Source organism: Serinus canaria, chromosome 1 (assembly GCF_022539315.1).
Source record: "Serinus canaria isolate serCan28SL12 chromosome 1, serCan2020, whole genome shotgun sequence".
In the NCBI taxonomy this organism is placed as follows: domain Eukaryota; kingdom Metazoa; phylum Chordata; class Aves; order Passeriformes; family Fringillidae; genus Serinus; species Serinus canaria.
This window is the reverse complement of record NC_066313.1, coordinates 41738995-41763816: the sequence shown is the minus strand read 5'-3', so window position 1 is coordinate 41763816 and position 24822 is coordinate 41738995. Positions and strand designations below refer to the sequence as shown.

General features: G+C 35.0%; 1 protein-coding gene across 3 annotated transcripts in view; it reads right to left on the bottom strand.

Annotated features, from left to right (window-relative positions):
• ATM (ATM serine/threonine kinase) overlaps positions 1–24822 on the bottom strand; it is a 56574-nt gene that overhangs the window by 30380 nt on the left and 1372 nt on the right. For all 3 annotated transcript variants that reach the window (XR_003945599.2, XM_030235124.2, XM_030235125.2), the window contains exons 2-32: positions 24329–24426; positions 24131–24243; positions 23003–23148; positions 22430–22594; positions 21475–21640; positions 20959–21197; positions 20030–20193; positions 19620–19789; positions 18701–19072; positions 17983–18177; positions 17554–17649; positions 16842–17067; positions 16585–16716; positions 15739–15864; positions 15525–15614; positions 14407–14575; positions 13580–13779; positions 12958–13040; positions 12714–12869; positions 12179–12254; positions 11912–12042; positions 11437–11557; positions 10183–10359; positions 9252–9421; positions 8674–8920; positions 7999–8117; positions 6607–6733; positions 5192–5391; positions 3733–3907; positions 1975–2139; positions 1543–1675 (exon numbers count right to left, since the gene is read on the bottom strand). Coding sequence is in view for 2 of the 3 variants with exons in the window: in XM_030235124.2 (XP_030090984.1) it covers positions 1543–1675; positions 1975–2139; positions 3733–3907; positions 5192–5391; positions 6607–6733; positions 7999–8117; positions 8674–8920; positions 9252–9421; positions 10183–10359; positions 11437–11557; positions 11912–12042; positions 12179–12254; positions 12714–12869; positions 12958–13040; positions 13580–13779; positions 14407–14575; positions 15525–15614; positions 15739–15864; positions 16585–16716; positions 16842–17067; positions 17554–17649; positions 17983–18177; positions 18701–19072; positions 19620–19789; positions 20030–20193; positions 20959–21197; positions 21475–21640; positions 22430–22594; positions 23003–23148; positions 24131–24243; positions 24329–24400 (4921 nt within the window). In the remaining variant the exon portion in view is untranslated. The remainder of the gene's footprint in view (positions 1–1542; positions 1676–1974; positions 2140–3732; positions 3908–5191; positions 5392–6606; positions 6734–7998; positions 8118–8673; positions 8921–9251; positions 9422–10182; positions 10360–11436; positions 11558–11911; positions 12043–12178; positions 12255–12713; positions 12870–12957; positions 13041–13579; positions 13780–14406; positions 14576–15524; positions 15615–15738; positions 15865–16584; positions 16717–16841; positions 17068–17553; positions 17650–17982; positions 18178–18700; positions 19073–19619; positions 19790–20029; positions 20194–20958; positions 21198–21474; positions 21641–22429; positions 22595–23002; positions 23149–24130; positions 24244–24328; positions 24427–24822) is intronic.

The following is a 24822-nucleotide window of genomic DNA, read 5'->3' as shown; positions in this document are numbered from 1 at the left end:
ACTATGTGGTTCTACTGATAGCCCTTAAGCTAATGTAATTATTCTGTTCTAAATCTGAACCCAAGGAATATCTCAAAATTAGGCTTTCTATCAAGAATTTCTAAGAATTTGATTAGCTTTCAGTTGCCAAACGAACTTTGCCAAACTATAAACTCTCAAGATGGGTATTCCTTGCATACTTGCCCCCTGCCTGAGGTCTTTTCTTAAAATAAACATTCCAAACAAAATAGTCTAGGAAATAATATGATGATTTGTCAGTGTAAAGAAGGAAAAAAAACCCCAAGAAAGCAGTACTTTCAAAAAAAGTACTGATTGGAGTACAAACCTGAAATCAGACTTTATGCTTACTTGATATCTTTAGAAAAACGAATACATAGAATAATAGACTTTTAAGTGCTTAACAGAATTTTATTATATGGCAAAAGCCCCATTAAGCTTGCAGGGCCATCTCCAGCAAAGCTAGAGAAAATACTTCTCAGGGCTTGCCTGAGCACATCTTCATACCTAATAATCTCTATAAAATATGTCCAACTTCTTTTAAGGTCAGTTATGTTGTTAATCTTCATAGTAAGTAGTAGTAAGTGCCATGGTGAATGTACTTTGAAGAAATTACATGGTTTCTCTTGTATAACTGCTCCCAGATTATTTAATCTGTTCTTGTACTGTGATAAAAGTGTTAAGCACTCCCTACTATGCTTCATCATTTCATTCACCAGTTCATACAGCTCTATCTATTCCTATTCGATCTCTTTTCCAATCTCAAAAGGCTCTCCTCTAATGGAAGTTTTTCCACACAAGCTTGTTGCCCTTTCACTAACTGTTCAAAGAGAGTTATTTGTAAAATTGTAAATGTGGGGATGTGGGGGGCCAAAATGCACTTGCACCATAGCCTTACAACATTACAATTCTTATCCAAATTTTACTTTGTACTTGTTTATAATTAATCACATCATCCCTTTTTATCTTCCCCTCAAACACACAATCTGATGAAGACTTGATGGAGAGGAGAAAAGTGAAGTGGTCTGGCACAGTTATCTGAAAACCAAATGAGGAAGGAACTGCATCTGGACTGAGGGCTGAAACACAATCTTGGCATGTGTCAAAATGCAACTAAACTAAATCTTACTCTTTGTTCTGAGAGTTTTAGTTTCTAACATGCCTTTAACAAACTGAAGCTTTGTTTCATTTAAAAGAGTAGGGAGATTCATATACAAGAAAATGCATGAAGCAACCACAAATCAATGCACTTCTACATTATCCTGGTCACTCACAATCATACATGACCCATGCCAAATGCCTGAAGGGTATTTTATCCTCTCTGCCATGTAACACCTCCTCTATTAATTTATAATTCATTTTGCTAAAGATACTTTTGATGTTGCATGAATCATAAATGTCAATCTACTCTGTATGTCAAATTATATAATATGATTACATTGTTAAACATACAAAAAATGTACATGTCAAATTAGGATAGGGTACATCACTAAACACCTAAAACCAGGTAGAAAAGAAATAAAACACATAATCAGACATCAGTACCCTGGAAAATTTTCAGGAGATCCTTCATCTGATCTTTATACTGTTCCAACTTTTTGCGTAAATCATACAGTCCTTCAAGCCGTGTCAAGGGCAGTGAATCACAAACCCCAACTGAGAGAAAGTGATTAATTTCCTGCAAAACAACACTGTATTAAGCACATACAGCATACAAGTAAAGGCTTCAGGTAAAGAAGTGTCTCTAAGCAAGTTCACAATATGGATGCAAAGTAAAAATGGAGACCTACAACAAATCTCTGTGGCTGAAACCAGCAATAAAAGAATCAACATGTCTCATTTAAACTTGAACTACAGTTAGAAAATTATTCTTCTGTGGAAATTCTGCATTACAAAAAACACTAAACTGTTTAAAATGCATATATAATTTACTATTTTAAAATGCATATATAATATACTATTTTAAAATGCAATTACCTCCAAAAGAGAATATGGTCCTTTATTGTATTTTATTTTTTGTTGAGTTGCTCTCAAATCTTTAAAAGCAGGATATTCAGGAAAAGGATCTAAGCACTTGATTGCTTGGTACAGACTTTCATTATCCTTATTATCTATCACCAGGTATTTCAACAAGCCTAGGACCTGAACATAAAAAGTAAATGAAAACCAAAAATGACAGAGGAACATTTTTGAGCCGTATTTCTTATTCAGGTTATAGCGTTTGTATTTCTCTAAGTTTCATTAAACTAATAAGATAGTTTATTTACACTGTTAAAAAGTGCAAGATTATTAGAGATACATTCTAAAATGCTGGAGGATTTTTGCTCTTCCTCCTCCCAAACAGAAATCAAAGCTTTTAGTATCCCAGCCTGCAGTTTTGTTCTGTCTTTTGATGAAGCTGATTTCAAATGCTGGCCAATATGATCTCTATTATATTCACAATGATTTAACAACACATTGCACCCAAGCACTTCTGGAGTTATTAGGACTTTCCTGTTCTCACTAAAGTGCTGGTAATTTGGAATTTAGACAAATGCCTATACATCATATCTTACTACCCAAATCACTGAAGTCTGGCAGAATTTGTATAACAACATATCTACAACTTGAATAAATGTCAATGGGGTACCATACTTTCTTTGGAAAAACATTCTATTTAAGCTTTACTTAAAAATCAATGCAACTGGATATTAAATCCAAGCACCTCTGAGGTGTTTTAAATCCAAATGATGAGGGGTTTATTTGAAGACTTGTATTTACCTGAAAATTATCAACTAGCCTCCACTCAATAGTAGAAGAAAAAATAAAAAAGAAGAAACTGAAAAATGATCACTAGAGGGTGGGCATCCCTGATGGAGTATGATAAGAGGAGGTTTCACATTTGACTTCAGTTCCAATTCAGTTCAGATAATTTTCTGTCCTCCCTACTTTGTTCCTGCCCAGGGATACCCTGGCAGGTGGCCTTTGCAGATGTGTACGTGCAGCTGTTTACACAGACATATTGTAAATCTGATCACAACCAGGAAGCTGTGAAACAAGACTGCCAGGTTATTTTCAGCTGGGTTGGCACAGCCCTCCAGCTGAACTGGAAGTACAGGCAAGAGGACAGCACAGGGCTACAGTGCAACCATGCAGATGCCTACGGTACAGTGGAATCAGATTAAGCCAGAAGGCAACATGAGGACTGAAGTGCAACAGGTACACTCTTCTGACCTACAGCTACTAATTGTAAATCTCTGAATCCTCTTATATTTCCACCCCCAGCAAAATGCACACAAAAAGCAACACTTGAGGAGAAACAATGCTTGTCACACAACAGAAACTGCTTTGTTTCCCTTTTAAGGCCTATGTGCTACATTTTTTTAAAAATGATCATTTATTAAATAAATAGCTGAACTACTGAAATCTATCCTCTGTACGTATTTCCTTTTTGTCCTTTAGACACCTTGTATCAAAGGTCTTCATCACATTTCCCATTAAATCATCCACAGAGTTTTTTAAGAAGTTGCTTAGCTGCTTGATGTGCTGTTTGGCAAAACAGTAGAACCAAAAGTGAAGTTGCATTTAAAAAATTTCAAGCCACAGTGTTACATCCAAAATAACAGCTTTTATATAAATCTCCAAAGCATAGGAAAAAGAAATAAAAATTGAACACAAGTACAGATAAAGCCTTAAGAACAGTGAACATGAACTGGAAAACTAACAGGTAAGGCATAAGTAGCATCACAAAACTACCTGTTCCTGAATCTGAGACTGATCCATGGCAAGAGGTATCAGGGTTCCTACAATGACATGAAGGTGGGTCTCCAGAGCATCACTGCAACATGTAACTGCGGTGTGGCAAACATGCTGCAGCAGATCACAGCAGAGCGAGAAGCTGCGCATGGATATGTCTCTAATTACCATGGGTCTGTCACAGGAAACAAAGTGGAATTAAAGAAATACAAACTGGCACTGTCTCAAGTATCAACATTTCATGCATCTTGGAATAATAAGGGAAAAAGAAAAGAAAGTCAGGATGAATTGATTCGAAACTTTAAAATCTATCAATTCAATGAAGCAGCTCTAAAGACTTAGCTCAGGAAACACAGAGAAACTGAAACACAGTGAATCTCACTGATCACTTTGGAAAATGGAATAAAATCTTATTTACAAATGTACACCAAAAAGAACATAAAATCCCCAGAAGGATTTTAAATTATTATTTGTCAGGTCAATCTTGACAGAAGAAAAAAAATGAAAAACATGCTCTCTGAATCCTCCTCTATCTAAAATGAACATTAGTTAAAAAAAAACATATGTTATAAGGACACCTGGAGATTACACAGTGCAGCTTCCTCCCTTAAGCAGTGTTAGCTTCAAATTCAGCTCAGGATTTTAGGGTTTTATTGAGCTGAATTCTAAGGTCCCTCTGAGAGGAAGTGTTACTCTCCAGTGCATCAGCAGCCCCTGCCCCAGCTGAGTGTTCAACATAAGAATAATAATGCCATAATAATGGCATTTACTATAACATCCACACATCTCTTCTACATCTCAGGGTATGAAATGCTTCAAACCAGCCAAGGAGTCAATTTATATATAAACTCAGAGACATGTAGGCTAATAAGTGTCTAGGAAACCCCAAGTTAAAGCTCAAGTAAGAAAGTATCTGTAATCTTATGGAAAAGGTGAGAATCCCACTTAAATTTTAACCTAATGAAAGACTAGTTTTCTCAATCTTAAGGCAAGCTAAGATAATGTGTACAATTCTCACTTTGCTATAGGTACTTAAAGGTGAGAATATAAATGTCAACACTCCTATTAACTCAATAGGCACATTTTATTTGATATGTGCTTACTTTGCACTTAACTCCACATTTTTAGTTTTTCTCCCATTTGACTTAAATTCCTAAACACTCTATCATCAAAATCTCCTAACAATACTTATTTCTACAATTTGATTGCCTTTTACAGATACAAAACCTGCAATATAGCAAACATCTAAATACAAGGCTAGCACAAAACATTCCACATTTTATTAAGACTTCTATGTTTAAATTCTGAAATCATAAAAGAATAGCAACTTTACTTTTAATTTTAGCAATTTATAATTAATTTTACAGATTAATTAACATCTGCTAGCTATATCAGAATGTAAGGCTACAGGAGCAAGGGAGCACAGACAGGAAGAACTAGAGATAATTACTTTGTTTACCTGCTGTTGATGTGGTGAATCAGGGTGTAAATTACATCTCGGAGGACAAAAGCCCAGGCTCCTCCTAAACTGTCTTTGATCTCTTTGAGCAATAGACCAACAAACAAGTGATAAATTATAAGAACTCTGTGTTTCTTATACATGTTTTTTGTTTCTGATGCATGCTTGCAAAGAGCTAGAAGGATTTTCTGGAATGAATCCTAAAAATGAATAAAATATGAGTACAAAAAATTATTCATAATGTCAATAGAGATATCAAGAAAAAACTTTAAAAACTTAAAACCTAACATGGGCAAAACAGCTTCATTGTTTTTATTGCTTTAAACAAACAAAAGACCTACAAAGAAAACAATTCCCTAAACAGGACTATAAGCCATATACCTCTTCATTTTCCTTTCTTTATTCCCTCCCCATGAGATATGCTATGCCCATTTTTCAGAAAGCCAAACAGTGACAGCAATATATTTTGACAGAGAAATATCAATTAAAAACCATGAAAACACCAGGAAAGAATTCAACCTATATTTTTTCTAGCATAATGTTTATGTGTGAAAGATGCATTATTTCACAGAACACAGCACTGCAGGCTGCAACTGTTAAAACTGTAAACTTATAAAACACTAGGCAGATAGGGTACCATTTTAAAAAACTTACTCCACTGGCTGGCAATATTAACTTTTACACTCAAAAAGATTTAGATAAAACACAGTTTAGAAAATGTTTTTTCCTATTTTTAGATTATTTATAGGTAGGCAAATAAAGTTCTTGACAACATATGCAATAAAACAGCATAACTTTAAACATACACTTCTAAGGAACAAACTTAGAAGACAGTGATATATTTATGATTTATTGCAAGGCTGTATAATTTCCTACGTCTTCATATTTGTCTTTAACAATCAAAAATCAAGTGTCAAAAAATATCCCTAAGCATAAAATTTTCACACTGTCAGTAAAAGTAAGTAAATTTGATATTTTAATTGTAGGCTGTATTTAGTTAAAATTGACCAAGTATAACTATTTTAAAACATTCTTCAAACACGTGACAAATGTGCCACATTCTAAACTGTGTCTGGTACACAGAGATTTTAAAATAAAAACCTTTAAAATAATCTACTCTACTTTACATGGATTATATAATGCATATAATTACATAATTTATATAAGACATATTACATACATAATATAATAATTAATGAAGTAATATAATTATATAATGCACATAACTCTGTCCCTGAATTTAGGACATCTTCCACTTCAAAAGGCAAACAAATGAGTAGAAAAGGGTCTAAGGTTGTTTATTTTCTTCACATAGAAATGACGAAAATATCTAATTTAACTAAGGGGTACCCATAATAGAAATTTTACATTCTACAGGAATTAAATTCTTCACTTTCATACATCATCATACTCACAGGGCTTTTAGAAAGAACTTCTATAATACTTTTTAATTTGCTTTTATGACAGCTGCTAATATAGTCCAAGGTGGCCTTAATCACATAAGATGGAAAATGAGGAGGATTAGGAGCAGGATCCAGTTCTCTAAATGAATAAAAAAGAGATTTCTGTTTTTATTCTCAAAAGTCAAACCACTTATATTTAATACAGTACCTCTTGACGAATAAACACATTAATTCCTAGAAAATACCCACTTTCAATAAGAAAAATCAAAAGCATCCAGAAAAGTGACATAATCTTATTTTGTATCTGCTTCTTGTTACTCTATGGATGCTTTCAAAACTCTATTTTCTAAACATTCTTTTAGGTTTTTTTTTTGAGAAATCATATTGTTAAAACCCCACACATTTGTCTCATCTAAGGTACTTAGAGCAAAAATCCAATTAGAGTTCATGGGTAAATCTTCTGCATTTTGTAATTGTGGGAACAATTTGGTTGAGGAAAAACAGGGTCGTGAAATTTTCTGGGACCTCAAGAATAAAAGAAATGCATCATGGTAGTAATAAAGGCACATAAACTAAGTTTTATCACTCCTATTCTTACCATTTCCTTCTTAAAAATAAGGGCTTTGTTTACAAGCAGACACCACAGTTTGTTAATAAACTCACTGCACTGCAAAAAAAAAAATCTTTGAAGAGTTTTTGAATTCCCAGCCATTTAACTTTTGGCAGATTTTCCAAGAAATGCTTTGGACTCTTTCGACTAACTATTTTTACAATAAAGGCATCTTCTTCAAGAACTTTACAAACTGCAATGTTTTTCCATAAGGTTTGTATCTGAACATAAAAATCTGGAGAATTGTTATGCAAATAGGAATATTTCAGGACAACAACAAAGACTGAAAAGGTCATAAACATGAAGATATTTATGACACTATGCTATTTCTATTAATTAGCAATTTGTTTATTTGGCATTGCTTAACCAATCTCCTTACCAAAGACAAGAGCCACCACTGCAGGAAGCACTAAAAACCAGTTCACTTTCCCCCTCCATGACTTCAAGTTATTAAAAACCACTAAATCACTTTAATTCATAGACAAGAATCTGACCAATTTTACAGAGGGAAGTCAATGTAGGTTTGAACTTATGTCAATTGGCAGTGCCACACAAAATACAACAGCACTCCCTTGCCCAGTGTTCATTCCTTCCATTAGCTGCAGCATTATGGAGCTTCTCCCTCCTGACCTTGGGGAGTAGGTACCTGAGGAGGTACGACTATGATATATCACTACTAGTAACAATAAACCCTCTCAGCTGCAGGGTTACCTCTTCTTATGCCTTAAGGGCACATTTTAATGCACAGTGTTACACAAATACACTCAGCATTTAGAAAAAATGCAAGAACATACCTTGTGTATTTACTTAGATGAGACCCTTCTTCGACTGTGGTACCAGCTGGTTCATGTAAAGTCATCAACAGTTCAACCACAATCTCTGGCAAGTTACTGTGAAATAAATTGTCCATTTGCTACAAGAAGAAAAATAGCATTTTAGTCAGAAAAATGTATTTCAGAATTATTTCTTTGGCATCTGAGAAAGCCAACTTGTATAGATTCTCTGCTTGTTCCATCATCCATGACACACAAGTCATTCATAACTTAAGCCTGGTTAAGCTTCTCTGTGGCAGCAACAAGCAGAACAATCTGCTTTCCTACAATATATAGAAAAAAAAGTTTCACTTTACTACTAGTTCTGAACATACAGTCTGCCTCTGGAGAAGATGACTCATCATAAAACATTTACAAAATATTTTAAGAGGAAAATGTGACAGACATACAACAGAGAAACTCAGGGTTGTACAATAAATGGTAAAAAAAAATGATTGCATCATGAATAAAATTATGCTTCAACTTTCTGCCTTAAAGTTTCTATTGAACAGCTCCTTGAAATCCTTGGGATAAAAATTCACCTAGTTTTAATTCAATATTTCTTTTACACCTATAAATTTGAACTATTTACATAATAATTTTTTTTCTGGTCTGTTAAACACTATAAAACTCAACTTACACATTTTAAATGGATACCTGTTTTCCTAAGCAGTTTTCATCCTTAAGCATGTCATAGACTTTGGAAGCCATTTCTCTTTGCTCTGCTACTTCATTCTTTCCAGGGCTTTGATAGGCAAAATACGGGAGGATATTGACAAGTAACTTTGGAAAGCAGTCTGCCAGAACTTGTCTCCAGTCCTTCTCAATCTTGTTGGCAAGTGATTTCACATCTTCAAATTGACTTCTAATCACGAGGTGTGGAACCAAAACTTTGTAACAAGACCTACATGTAGTAAATACATTTCCAAAATGTCCTTAAATTACTTTTTAAAAAAACCTTGAGCATCACATAGTAAATACCATTCCTCTACTGTATAACTAAACTTTCAATCATTGTTTAGCCACTGCTACACACACACACACACACACACACAAAAAAGAAAATCTTACTTGCATAAATGTAATACACATGATGCTTGGAATACCTTTCAAAAGTTCTCAATACATCACCTCACAACAAAATCCTGACGCATTACTACATTTAGCAACTTGAGAGCTCGTGTCATAATTGTACATAAAATCTAAATAATATTTTCATCATACAACAAACTCACCTGTAGAACTCCTCAAGGCTAGTATAGTTCAGAAGAACATAAGGAAAAGCAGACAGGCTATATCCATTGTCATTTATTTTCAGCCACTCCATCACCAAATAGTCTAAATGTGATGTCATGAAGTCATCTATACTTTTATAGCCAAAAATGTCAGACACTTTTTTCAAAACCTGAAATGCATGAATTAGTAATGCAAAAATAGTATAGAGAGTACATGGTATTATGGCAAACTGACAATATTACACCTCCATGTGTACCCTCTAGCCTTTTAATGAATACTTCTGTAACTCAGCCCCTCTTTAGCATAAGCCACTTTATTACTTGTATTGCCATACCTTAGAAGAGTGCAATCCAGGAACTACAACTAACCCATATGAGTTAAGAAAGGATGGCTAGTACCCATTTTGCAGGGTACAGACTGTGTGCAAAAACAGGAAGCGGTGAACAGAAATAAAGGATAAAAGGAACACGTGCACTTAAAAAATTACTGGCATGAAAGGCTGAAGTATGAACAGCAATCATTTCAGTACACCCTTGTGAACTTCAAAATAGAATTCCACAAGACACATACCATCTTCCAATACACTGCATTTATTTTACATATTTTCCACATAAGACAACTTGCTTCCTCTGGGTACAATGATTGTTTTAAATGAGATCTGCAATATTCAATGTATAAAAGTCTATTTGTATTTCAGATCTGTGCCTTGAACAATCAAGATTTACCATTACAATTGCCTTTCATGATTTCATTATTTCTATGTAAGTCATTAAATATAAAGACAAATTAATTCAGTTATGTAAGTATTTCATTAGTCATACCTTTACAATATTTAACAAATTTCAATACTGAGCAAAACATCTTGTAGTCTTCCAATCTTAACCTAACCTTAATTTACAACCTAAATATCAAATGAAATATCAGACTTGCCTTTTTCACAAGGTGAGGCTCTAATCCATTCTCTTTCACAGACTGGCAAATAGCAAACAGAGCTTGCTTTTCACAGACCGGGCTGCAGCACAGAACCATGGTTATAAGCATCAGCAAAACTGCTTTGCCATTACTCTGTTTGTCCAAAAGATCTTCAGGACTGGCATCACCCCTGACCTACAATAAGAAATTATGAAGAGCTTGAGCAAATATTCTGCTAAGGCAATTTCCTAGTTAGTAAATCAGCAGAAATTTAAAATTAAGGGCACTGACATATATACTGCTGAACAAGTCAAGTGTCCTTTTTTAACTCCTTGAGACATATAGGGAAGTACTGCCTTGCTATTTAAATGCAGTTCTCCCCCTATCAAGGCATTGTGTTGACAAGTGATGAGTTTAAATAAAAATTAAAAGAAACTGCATTGAAAGGGGAAAAGCTAACAGACACCACCAAGCTGAGGGGACAGAACAAAGACTCAAAGCCACACAGAAATCAGTTGATGACAAAGAGTTGGAGGTGACAGTAAAGAGGGATGAAAAAGATGACAGAGAGAGGAGGCCTCAGCAGCAAGGTCACAGCAGACAAAGGGAAGAGAGAAGACATGCTGGTAGGTAACAGCATGACAGAAAAAAGGGAAATCAATGAAGTAGATGACTTAACATGGTGTCAAGGAAGGAGGAGAAGTGAAAGACACTAAAAGAAAAATAAAGAAATTCCTCAGTACTACATCACACTGTTGCATTTCCAGGCACTGCACTGAAGTGTAACTTTTCCTTCATTTCAAGCTTCTTCTGAATAGCTCAAATTTTGAAGCAAATCTCAGTTTTAAAAACCACTGCTCTAATACCACTGGAAACATGATCTTTCTGAAATTTACAAATCTGGTTTAATACTATGTAAACACATAATTTATACTGCTTCTTATTCATTATTTAGATGTTTTCTAGATCATTGAGGCTACATTTTTCTATAATTTTTAAGTGTAAAATTGAACCTGTAAACAACATAGAGAATGATAAATAGGAGCAGAGTCTGAAACATATAGTTTGCAAATTCACAAACTTCTAATGTGGGCAAAACTGCAAGTGACTGGATATGAAAGGAATTTCCCAACTATCACTCTGTTTCATGAGCTCAGATTACCAGAAGTCCAGAAGAATCAATATTTTCAGAAAACCAAACATGATCATGTTAAAGGTAATTTTATTCAAAACATCCAAACTAGATAAAAACTAATGACTAGATGTTGGTACCATATTGTTCATTCCTTCCTGAACTCTGAGGTATGCATTCTCAAAAGCCTTTTGCTGAAGCTTCAGGGGAAGAGGTCTTGACATTCCAGAAGAATCTCTCTGTTTCACATCTTGAAACAAACTTAAAAAAAAAGAACAGTAATTATAAGCATAACACCACAGAATTACTGTATGTTGTGCATACCAATGATTCTGATTTTCTGAATATAATTATTTGTCTTAATTGCCTTAATAGATTTTTATTTTCTTATAGAGCAGTTTCTCTCTCTATATCAATCTCTCATATCACATAATAATTGAAATGCAAAGTTGGAACACTTCAACAAAATCTGATAGGCTTTTATATTCTGGCAAGATTGCAGCTCCAGAAGTATCAAAAAGAGCAACTATGCAGTAGCAGAAGTGACATCAAGTTAAGTGTAATTAAGCATTAGTCCTACAAACAGAAAAAATATCTAAATATCTACATTATCACCTGGTAATTGACTTTGCAGCAAGAATTCGAACTTGATGGTGACTGTCTGCAAGGAAATCTGGGAAAGCATCACTCACAGGTAGATCTTCATTACTCACATTAAGGATTGCCCACTTGCAATGAGGATCAACCTAAAGAAAATGAACATTGTGATTCAAAATCTACAGAAGATACTTTGCAATATTTATAGATATTTATACACTGTTTTTAAGTACATCTCAAATAAATATTTAGTATGTTAATGATTGTCAGAAAATCTGGGATTACCTCAAGCAGGGTTTTCATGCAATTTAAAAGGGCCACTCTTACTGATGCTGTGCATTTCCCTCCTTGAGATAAATGCCTAAAACAAGGAATACTCAATTAATGGAAAAATTCGTCCACAATTTTGAGAAACAGTCTAGCAAGTTAGTTTCTGCTGCTTGCAGTTGACTTTTTTGTGCTCCATGGGCATGTTTGGAAGGATTTGACATTTTTATTGGCAATTGCAGACAGTATTCTTTTTGGGTTGTTGAAATTCAGCCCTTGTCATAATTACTGATGCAATTCAGCATAGAATCAGTCCTTGTTTATATACAGCAGTGTAGTGTTTATTATTCTGGTACCATCTTAGGGAATAATTTTCTGCTATAAATATAGCATGACACAGAAAATCTGAGAAGTTGAATGCTGCATAAAGATTCCACAGTACACAAAATCAGCAAGACACACAGCAGCACTACAGTCTTCTTACTGACAGGAAAGATAAAAACTAAAAATCAAAAATTTTATGTCCAACAGACTCCTACATTAAATAACATACCAGAAGGCTCCAATAACTGTTAAAAACTGTCCTTTGGCATTCCCTGCCTCTTCAGCAGGTTCCTTGAACTGGGCCAACCCTGCTGCTATAGGGAGCAAATTATTTAGGATTACTTTACAAACTTCTTGATCTCGACGATACAAAGAACACACAGTACTGTAAAGAAAGACAGAAAAAGTACGTTGAAAAAGCCACCAAATCCCCTGAAATAGATCTAAAACATGCAGAATAGTTTCTTTCTTACGAAAGAGGCTTAAGAAGCATATCAACATCGACTGCAGGCAAGAGGTGATCTTCAGTAGGGAGCTCCTTCAACAGGATCAAGTACTGTGGAATTAAAAAACCCAAATGGAATAAAAAGCCCAAACAAAACTAAAATGATAAACAGTACTTGGAAGAATAAGTAGTCAAAAAGAAAAATTAGGAACTTTTTTGTTAGGTCTTACACAAAACCATGCAGGAAGACACCTATCGTCAGCAATTGCACGTTAGACTGGTCATCTTTTCATGCAAACACCATTACACAGTAATGCACATCATCAAACTTTTAGTTCTGGCAGTAAAAAAATATATCCTTTGTAAACTAAGCCACAGATGATATTCTCCTGCAGAGACTATTTCTAGTTCTTTAACAAATAATTAATTATAAAGGCAAGATACACATTCTTCTCAGCTCTTCATTTTCTGGCTTACAAATGCTGTTTCCCTGACTTCAACACACTTCAAAACCACCAAATGTAGCCATTTTAAGTCTTCCCAGAGGCCTGATGACAGTAAAAAGACAACGTGCAATCGAGAAGACTATGCAAATTTAGTAACAGTACAATTACAGAAGTGGATCTGCTGTAAAACCCCCTGACACTCACCATGTGCAGATGCAGAGGCTTAGTGCTGTCAAAGACACTGCCTTCAGTCAGCATTAACAGCCTCCTCCGAATATCACAGGCTCGGAAGCTCAGTGTCTGAACTCGGACTGTAGTTACACAAATACATAAGAACCTCACAACTTCAAGGAGAAGTAAATCCTGCTTTGTCAACTGTTCTTCAGCTAATGGACTCAAAGCACCTGGAAGTAAGATTTTCATGTAAGAAATGCTTCTCCAAAGGCAATGGAAGAGGTGGTAACATTTTAAGTCTCTGCAAAACTAATGTAAGTTCACAAAAAAGACAGAGTACAAGCAACCTTTATGTTCATTTGCTATTGAGCAGCTAGGGCATTTTAAGTAAGAATTTAAAACAAAAGGTAACATTAGTACTTGTACTTGCTCCTATCCCTCTGAAGGTCCAGATATAGTGTCAAGAATTATAGATCAGGAGAAGCAGAAAAGTTAAATAGGACTATTTTTAAGATAATGAAGCAATCTAATGAGAGACAAGCATTTTACAGACATATTTTCTAGTCTTTTCTATGCCAAAACTTCTGTCTGACGCTGAAAAAGTTAGTGTCTCTTCTTGCCTTATTTGATTTATAAAATTAAAAATAAACTACTTCTTTCCAAATGAGCATGAACCCTTCATTAACATTGTTAAAGCACTGATGAAAATTAGTACTGCTTAGGAAGTACCCGGTTCAACCACTATGTGCTTCAACTACTAATAACACAGCAGGATTTTGTACCTTATTAACTTTCAAGCAAAGAGATATTTGCAAAAACAAGCTTTTGAAAGTAGTTTGGAGGTAGAAAAAACTTGCCTGTTACAGTTTGCATGTCACCAGATTCATTTGTATCACTGATGTCAGTCACTGAATGATCATCAAACAAACCATCAGATGACTGGTTATTGACTTCCATTATACTCTCCTCAAGATCATTGCTGAGATCCACTTCTCCCAGTACACTTGGCTTTCCAGTAACTGTCATCTGAAAAAAACACCACAGCCATTTAAAGATTTTTTTTTAGGGACATAAGAAATTCCACCATCATAGCACAAGGAGAAACACTGCAGTTTTCCAGTGAGCTAGAACAGGTTAAGACAGTAAGGGTGACACAGAATTTATGAATTTCATCCTTTGAGATAAACCAGTTTTCTCTGCACTATCTATGAACAATTCTCTTTAGGACAGAAGCTTCCTCAGACAGATACTGATCTCTGCATTCTAGACTCTGCCAAGGACAGTGTTAGTTTTTAAAAAACAGTTCTCTCCATAAGAGTCATCAACTTCTCACCATACTTTATAATTAGAAAGTAATTAAAAGGAGGCATGTGACTTTCTGAGGACAAACTAATAATTACTTTCCCTAACAGGTGACAACACACGGCAAAACCCCCAGCTCTTCCTCACCTGAAAAGCAGGAATTTGCCTACCTAGACCTGACTACAGCACCACGTGCCCAAGACAAGTTTTAAGAATTGTGCAGTGATGTGCCACACTTCCATTTTTCCTAATGGGAAAGGAGTAATTTACAATAAGATTTAATATCCACATGATAAACACAAAAAACCCTGCTCCTTTACAAGTGCATTAACACTAACCATCTAGTGGTATAGGATTCTTTTGTATATACCTCTAACTGCAAGAAAGTATTAAAAACACGAAAAACAGCATAAATTTGTTTTTCTAATGTGAGCTGGAATGCTCACCTTGATCAAATGTTATCCATTTGCTCTTCTTTTTACCCTAAGTCTGTGTTCAAACACTAAACAGAAATGTTTCCATTTAGCAATTTTCTATAAAACTCAACATATTTCAATTTTTTTTTTTTTCAGTAATATGTATCTTGTTTGATTTGCCTCCAGATTACTGTGCTGTAAAAACAATCACCCTCACAGAAGAGCACTACATTCAGAAAAAGAAAGACTGTACTTACCAGATTCTGGCAGATATCTATCAGATCGTTCATAAATTTTGATGTTAACAAACGCAGGAATATATTAGACAGCATCTTATTAGCACTGTTCTGTAAGGAAGCAAGAGGTACAGATAGATTAATTAATTTTTTTTCAGGAATTAAAGGTTTGATATACTCAATTTCCTGATCTCATTAATGAAGAAAGAAATTTAAATTCCTTTATAAACTTTACCTTGGTACAATTGCACAAACATTTTGTACACTGCATTATCAAGGTCCTCAGCATGTTGATCTGGGTATCTTCATTTAGTTTGTTTTTAGACTGGGAAATGCTTTCTCCAGCATAATGAATCAGAGACTAGAAAAAATACAACATGGTTAGAAAACCTCAGTGAAATGCCCTTATACATTGGCACCTGCACAGTACACGCATTTTCACAAAAGGAATGGGTTCTCATTCATACATTCTTGTTCCTACAGCTTTAATATTCATAGCGTGCATCAATGAATCCACTTTTTTTCTGTGATTTTTGTTGTGCTCATTTTGCTCAAGTAGCGACAAAACCATGACTTAGGCATGCTTGAAACACTTATATTTTCATCACAAAAGAAAAATACAACACATCTCCATAAAATGTAAGTTTTGGGTTTCTGTATTTAAGCCAAGAACCACTTCAGATAATACTCATAATAAAAATAATAGCAATAGCAGTCTTCATACTGGTTTGAACCATCAAATTATCTTAAATTCCTGAATAGAAGACCTAAAAATGAAATATCCTCTAATTAGTCCTTTGTCTACATGTCAATGACTTCCATTTTTTGAAAGGTGTGACTCAGAAATGTATCAATATTTAGAATAATCTCCACTGCAAAACTCATGAGCTGGTGTACTGACAGAATTTCAGTGACTCCTCTCTTTCAGCAGCAGAAACATATTTAAACCTCTCCAAGCTGCCTTTTTCTGAGGAGACACCTGAGCTTTGAAAATGTGCCAATACAAACAGAATTTTATTAATTAATTTCTATTCAATGCTTTATTTAATTTTTAATAGGTCCCAAATGCATTACTGCTTACCTTAGCATTCTGGAACAATGCTGACTTACAGGCATCCTCCTCTTTAAAAATACCAGTGTAGCAGTAGCAGCCCAGAACACCAGCCAAGAGACTGACACATCGGACAAGGTGCTCAGCAGCAACAACCTTAGACTATATCAAATACACAGTATCAATACCAGCAGTTCATCACCACAAAATACAGACTCTGAACACTTTGCCCTGGAAATAGATTGTTTGGGAGCACAAACGTAAGGATGCAACAATTTCTAACTTACCTTAGGACCACAACTGCTTAAAAGCTTTTCTGACATTGCTAAAAGGCAGTTCTCCAGTGTTTCCCTAAGATTTTGGTTGATGGCAAGTCTTGAACCAGTCACATTTTTATCTGCCACATTTACTCCAAAATTAATGAAAAAATCCATTTCATCAAATGCGGTCTGCAGGTACAGCTCTTCAACACCAGAAAAATTATTTTCTTCTTTCCCTTGCACATGTTGCTCACTTGAAGAAGAGACACAGTTTTTACTTTAGCAGCCAGTATATAACTTACAAGTCTGAAATACTTTTATTTAAATACAGGAAATATAAAAAAGCAAAATAAAATATTTTATCTTTTTGTGCTTCTGCCCTGGTTGACCTTTACTTTCTGACATGACTTTCACTGTGGAATGGACAATACCATTCCAGCTATAACTGAACTGTAAGGAAACATGAAGCCTGCACACAGATCATACCTTCTCCTGTGGTTATGGAGCAGCATTTGCTTTGTGTTAGGGTCCCTGACCACAGCCTACTTGACACAGCTGAAGCAGAAATTCAAAAAGCCCCTAAAACTAGTATTTTTAACTTCTAGCACGTAAGTCTTAGCTTGCATCAGAACACATTTCAGTCTTATTAAAAAGAAACTGGATATAGTCCAAAGCATTGATGAAAGATGCAGCAGCATTCCTAGTTTAAGTACCTGTAATGATTGATTTGAAAACATACCATTTAGCATCGTTTTGGAAAAAGATCATGGAGGCTCTGCAGTTCTTCATTGTAAGGCTCACAAGAATTTTTTGTAATACAAGATGAGGAAAATCACTGTAAGAAAGAAAATGTTTTCATATTTTCTTGTAATCAGACAAGCTCTTGGAATTCCTGAAGCACACACAAACACTGACCAGATTAACAGGGTATCCTCAATGAAATTTAAGTTTGCACTGAAGATTTCTAATACATAGGTCACATATCTGCCATGATATGGACAGAAAACCAAATTATATCCCCAGAATGACATTCGACAGGAAGCTGAAAACAGACTCTGCTTAAGCTTTACTATAACAGAATTCTGCAGTAATATAACGTTTTTCCCTGCAGAATTTTTTTGTGTTCCAGGGTGAGCTTACATGTAAAATTATGCCACGAAAACTTTACCTGAGGAGCACAGGAGGTAACTCTGCACATTCTTCTATTTCTTCCTCCAAGTAGCTGGACAGGAGCCATTTCATTATTGCCTCCCTTAACACAGAACCCAGATTTCTTTCAGAACTGTTCTGTTCCATTCCTATGTCCAAATTTTCTGGCACTGAATAGGCAGACATCACCAATGATAAACAACATACAGCAGAACTGCAACAAAAATTAAACAGGGGATCTGTGAGAAACCATGTAGTATTTGTTGATTAGCACTCTAAAGCAAAGTGAGTATTTCTGCAAGCACAGGAAGCATCAAATACATAAGTTAAAAAGCATGCATACTGGTCAACTCCTTCATTAAAATCTTTGCATTTTTATTTTTCTTGGCTATTACAGACATTTCCTACCTATCTTAAAGACTATGTCAGAGTACTTATTTCAGAATAAAAATTCAGGAGAAAATATGCTTCTTAACTTCAAAACAATCAACATCTGTCTGTCATATCTTTAAATTTTTTGTCCATTTTTAATTTTAGTATATTCTAAACGTGAACATGATTGCCTCTTCTGCCTCTGCTTTCAGTCTTTTTACATATTTTTGGTAATTTCAAATGCTTGGAACACAAATATGTGCAGTTCTTGAATGGAAACACAGTCACAACGACAATAATATTGAGTAACACAGTAAAGAGGAATGCGAATCAGACACACAACACTACTCTAGATTCCATTTTACCTTGAAGGTTTGCATGCAGGTCCTGAAAATATTTTCCAGAGCTCTTTATCCATTACAAAAAGGTTCCCTTGAATCATAGCTCCAAGCAGCCCAAAGGTCTCCACTTCCATTTGCTGAAGGCTTACGCTGCGAATGGTAAGAGTCCAGATCTTTGCCCAGGTTCTCTGGAGCTCCAACTTGTGGGTGCTTTTCAAATCAGTTTTCTGGTTTTGACACAAAGCTACCTCTGTGAGACACTTCAGCACGTACGGGGTCCTTTCTCCTCGGCGCTGCTGAGGAAGTAACTGGTGAAGGACATTGAGTAAGGCAGGCAGCTCACTGTTAGGAACACTCATGGGATACCTGGATATTAGCTGACTTGTAACCTGTAACCTTGAAAACACAAAGTAAAGCAATTAATACCAAATATACAGACATTTGCATTTTCAGCAGTAAATGAACAAACAAACAAAACCTTCATTGATTGCCATATCTCATTTACATTTTACAGTATTGAGCTGATTTGTTTATTATCCAAAGTTAAAGAGTCAGTATTTTTAACATTTTTACTTGTAAAGACTGCTCATCTAGCCTCACTATCACTAACAGTTTCTTATAGTTCAGAGGTCTCTCATGGCAAACAAAGTATCACTCAGTCAAGGTCCAGGTAAGAAGCAAGGCCTTGGAATAGTTTTCAGGACAGGTATTACAAAAAACTGTGTGAACTCGTCCAAAATGGCCAAACTTTTAATAGTTACTGTATCATGACACAGCCAGCTAAGAGCAACTTTCCAAATGCTCTGACAACCTAAGTTCACTGCTTAGGTATATAATCACAGCATGTCCAGACACCCAACTTAAATGCACAACATATTCAGGAGAATGTTAAATGTAAAAAGATATCTTCAGTGACACTTTTTTCATGCAAAGATGTGATTACCAAGGTATGACATCAAAATCCTTCTGGGATCTCTGCACGTTTTCTCGAATGACCTCCCAGCCAAGCTCAATCCTCCTGCGCTTATTTGGCACCGTGTTCTCACTGGGCTCTCTTTGTGAAACAGCATATGACTGGGTAATTTCAAGGACTTTGGTATCCTCTGTAAAAACCTTTCATAAAGAAAAATTTAGAAGTTGCAAATTAACAACAAAAAAAAAAAAAGTAGCAGTCTTTACAAGAAAATTGGAATAATTACAGTCTAACAAGAAACACAAGTGAAGTACAGTATAATACATTTCTAAACCGTACAGAACTAACAAAACACCACGGATCACAGACAAAAGGTATGAATACTTCAGCAAAGCATACAGCTCAGTATAGTCAAACATGGATTCAAATAAAAATGTTACCTGATGACAAATATCAGCCATTAACTCAATTAAATTTTCCTTTACAGCAATATTACGTGAGCCTGAAGAATACTTCCCTCTGCTACTGATGAGATTTATTTCATTCACCAGCAGATCATACAGGTTATGTAAGATGCTTTGCCACTTTGCAAAGTCATGTGCACCTGTACATGCAAAAACAATTAAAAGATGGCATGTATCACCCACTTGATACAATATATAAACCTACCTAGACAATGCAAAATACAGACAAAATCTGAGTAAGGCAAACAAAGCTCAGCAAGTGCAGGCCTGAAAAGCAAATTCTATACTTTAGAACAAATTAAGTAAAAAAGGGAAAAAGTTAAGAGAGAACTTAATCAGCATATAGAAGTAATTAGGGTAGGAATTAAGTTTCTAATAAACAATTCCTCATCTAACTGGAAAGAATACAGTTAAAGGTAATGGATAGATTTGTACAAAGTATAAAAAAAACTATGCTAGAACTAAAATAAACAATGACAAACATAATTACTGAGTTGTACTCTCTGACCAGTTTTATAGTGTAAGTCAGACTCAACTAACAGTAGTAATTTCTGGGTTTAAATAGATCTGGTAAGACACCAATACATGTGGCAATCTAAACAAAACCTAAATTATTATTTCCTTTCCCCAAAGACTTTGTATTTTCATTTAGCAATTAAAACTACCTTTTAATTAAAAGATGCCCCAACTTTTAAAGGACTTAACACAATTAATATGGTCTTAGCGGATATAATTTGAAAACTCCTTTTCACTTTCACTCAATATTAATCCACAGCATAAAACTACTGACAAATAATCATCACTACCATTAATATTTCCATGACTCAGTATCAAAATTCAGAGTTGGCACAATAATTTAAACAACCACATGAAGCAATAAAAAAAAATTAAGCTTTTCATTGTACCTCTTCCCTGAGTTTTTGCACCCTTTGGATGATGAATATGAACTTGGAGACGAAATAACTCAATTATTGATTCTTTCAGGGAATCCTTTGGTCTATACTGAGTCCATATGTAAAGCACCATAGGCAAAATTTCTTCCCCTACTTTGCAAATCTGTATGCGACAGTTGTCAGCAAACTTGCTGCAGAAGATATTCATTGCTCCAACAATATGATCCAGGCCTGCAGTATTCTTCTCCTGCCTGTAATACAAACCTAACATTTAAACTTCCAAGAGAAATAATCTTATTTATTTTTATAAGTATTGTTTAAACGCAAATACTAGCAAGTAACAACATTCAGAATAGTATTTGCTTAACAAATGCAGAAGTCATTAGTATTTTAGAGAAGTTCATTAATTGACATTCAAAGGCAGAAGAAAATATACCTGAAGAAGTATTACCTGTAATTACTCAAGTCTATCCCAAGTACTTAAAATAAGTTATTTTCTAGCATACAAAAGAAACACTTGCAACGTACCTTGCATACTGCATTGCTTTTGAAAAGAAGACAAGCATGTCAGAACACAACCCATCTGTTTGGAAGCAGTAGCCTCTCGTAAGTGTGTGAATTATCCTAGCCACTAAGACTCTATTAATGTTCCCAGAAGGTTTGAGGTATAAATTGCCATACCGGGTCAGTAACTCTGCAAATGTATAAAAACAAAAAATGCAGGTAAGTATAAACATATATATTACATTAAAAAATACTGACACAAAATATTGCATTAAAGATACAGAGACCACCACTCTGTGGTTAACAGCTGGAATCCATGTTCTTATTTTCAACAGCAACAGATCCCTGATTTTATAAATAAAAAAGCTGACTTCTCTAATGTACCTGAAGTTATAAGCAAGCATTAGGGTGGAATCACAAGAAAAGGTTACAGTAACCTTCACAAAGTTTATATACCCTTCCTTTAATAAAAGCAACTTCCTTTAATAAAAAAACTTACTGGATTAAAGTCTGTCTTCCTCTACATTTATGGCCTTCAGCCCTGCCTCACCTCAGTAACTAAATTCCACTGTGCTCCTTACGATCTAATGTCAACATTTCTTCTGCCACACTTCCTGGTTTTGCCCATACACAGACTCAGCTAACTTCCATGTTCCTAAAGACACTAACCACCACACAGCAACCCACTGCCTCTCCATGCCTGTGTTCTCGTCCAGTGACCTGTGCAGACCATGCATACATGACCTGACTGTACAGAAGTGCTTATGTTTCAGCAAGAATAGACAAACAGTACACAGAAAGAAAAGAATATCTTTGTTGCTTTGTTTACTTCAAGTGTAAGCCCTTAAGAGGCTGATACAGCTTTACTCCATATTTTGTACACCACCTCACACAACAGGATGTTAAACAAATTAAAACGCATCTAAAACATACTTCTACAAAAGGAAAGCATATTTCTAAGTAGGCTCAAAAATGTTACCTGACCATTGCAGCTGCGATATCTCACACCAGTATTTCCTTACTGACAGGATATCCTTTAGGAGTATACTACTACAGTCAGAACCATAAGCAGCACAACTTATTGGATCTCTTATAACTTCCATGACATAAATCAGAAGTTCCTGACATTTCAGTCTGGGTCCTCCTATATGAAGAAACAACATGAGATTATTTCATTAACCCAAATTCTACCAAATAAATCTGTAATTAATTGTTTGTAAGTGTTATCTAATTAAAAAAACAAAACAACAAAACCCTCAAACTTACAGTTCTATGAGGAAATATTTTCTTAAACTGTTTCTAAAATATGAATTACCAGTGGGAGGATATATCAGTTTTAGACACATTGTGTAATTAGAAAAAGGCACTGTGAACATCAAAAAGGACAGATAAGGAGCACAAGTGACAGATTCACATTAATATATTTAAATAGCAAACATTTGGAAGCAAATATGATGAACCTTACATTGGTAACTTCAAAGTTTAAATTTAAAGTTGAAAGCAAAGTACCCAACTAAACCAGTATCTCTATATGAAAATGTGTATTACTGACGTTTATTAGCACATCTGATTAAATATTTGACCAAGCTTCCAACTTCTTGAATTTTTTTCTGTCTTGTAGTTTGGGTTGAAGCAGATGCATTTGGTTTTGTCAGCTGCAGGTTTTTAAGTTCTTTCTGGAAATATTTCTGCAAGACACTTCAAAAATAAAAGAGAGATTAACCAAGGATCTGCTCATTTATGACTGAAGTAAAATAGGAAGATGTTGGTTTAGGCTAAAATGCCAGTTCCTGTTCTTCTCACAATTCTAATTATCAAAGACTAAACCAAACAGTCCAAGCATGACTGGAAAACAGTCTATAAAAGGAGATGCAAGTTTTAAAGATAAAAGCAACTTGGAGTAGGAACAAAACTTTCCTTTAAACTTTGCACAGTGCTAAACATACAACTTACAATTAGGAAAAAAAGCATTGCTAAGTATTTTTATTTATGCTGCAACATTATAAAACAAAATAAGAAGTACTTATCATTACTTTTATTGGGAAAGCCTTCCAGTCCTACTTCCTTATAAATCAAAGTTAATATAACAAAAACTATTCCAATGCTGACAAACTAAAAGAACATAATGGAAAGCAGGAACCCATTCAATGAAAAGCAATAATTCACATGAACTTCTACCATGAAATCTACCACTGGCTGAAGCTGCTGTAAGAACTTATCACACTCATCATTAATCCAATCTTAAAGTACACCTTAAGCAGACTGTACCAAAGATTAGCCTCTACAAACATGCCACGGTCCTTCTACTGTATCTTGAGGAATTCAGCAGCACAAGAAACTTTAACAAAGCTACCTGAAATCCACCTAAGAACTACAGACTGAAAATCAGAAGTGAAGAATAATTTTCCATAGAAGAAAGTAACTATTATTTTTGCAAGTAAAGAATCTACCCCATTAATGAGTTTCCCAGCAGTTTTCTATAAGGGATAAGTGTGGCACTTTTGGACATTTTAAACTTACTTCCTTTGGAGACTAAGGTAAGTCATTACTTGTTTATAAGCTGACAAGAATTCTAAATCAATGTACAAAAAGATAAGCACTAAAATAGGCTTAAAAAAAAAAAGAATGATGTCCCATTCAGGAAAATTGTGACCATTTACAAACAAAACCAAAGAACTACCTGAATACAGCATCCCAGTTGAGTTGCTTTCCTTGTTTAGAATCAGAATTCCGGTCCAGCTGGAGAACTGTTTCAGGATCACGGAGAAGTCGCTTGAAATTTTCAATTTCCTTCTGAAAATGTGGTACAAGAATAATAATTGTTTATGATTCCCTTCATTGCTATTTGAGGTACACCATCCAAAAGAAAACTAGTTACCCTTCGCTCCACAGCTTTCTCATTTTCAAGGCGACGGCAACAAACCAGCAGATCATGTAATGCAAGACTCATTGTTCAGCTTAAAGAGTCATTTATATCTGCACACAGAAGAAATGGATAAAACAGTAGTTACTGACCACACAGCCTAGTAAAAAAAGTATACTGAAAGTCCAGTATCAAACAGAACCATGATGTTCAATGTTTCATGGAAAGGCTCATTTGCGGCTGGGTCAGACAACAGTCACAGAATAACTTCAGAGAACCCCTTCACATAACTCTGACATCTCCCTTTCTATGAGTGCTAACTGAGTAGAGATGGGCAGACAAGTGGGAGAACAATTATAGTAAGAATGACAGAGCTAAATACATTCTGGGAAGTGGCACTAACTTTGAGTAGCTCTCTTAACCAGATACTGCCAGGAGAAGGCAGCACTAGGAAAACGCTCCCTCACATTGTACATTTTCATAGGTAGGCACTATCTATTGAAAAACCC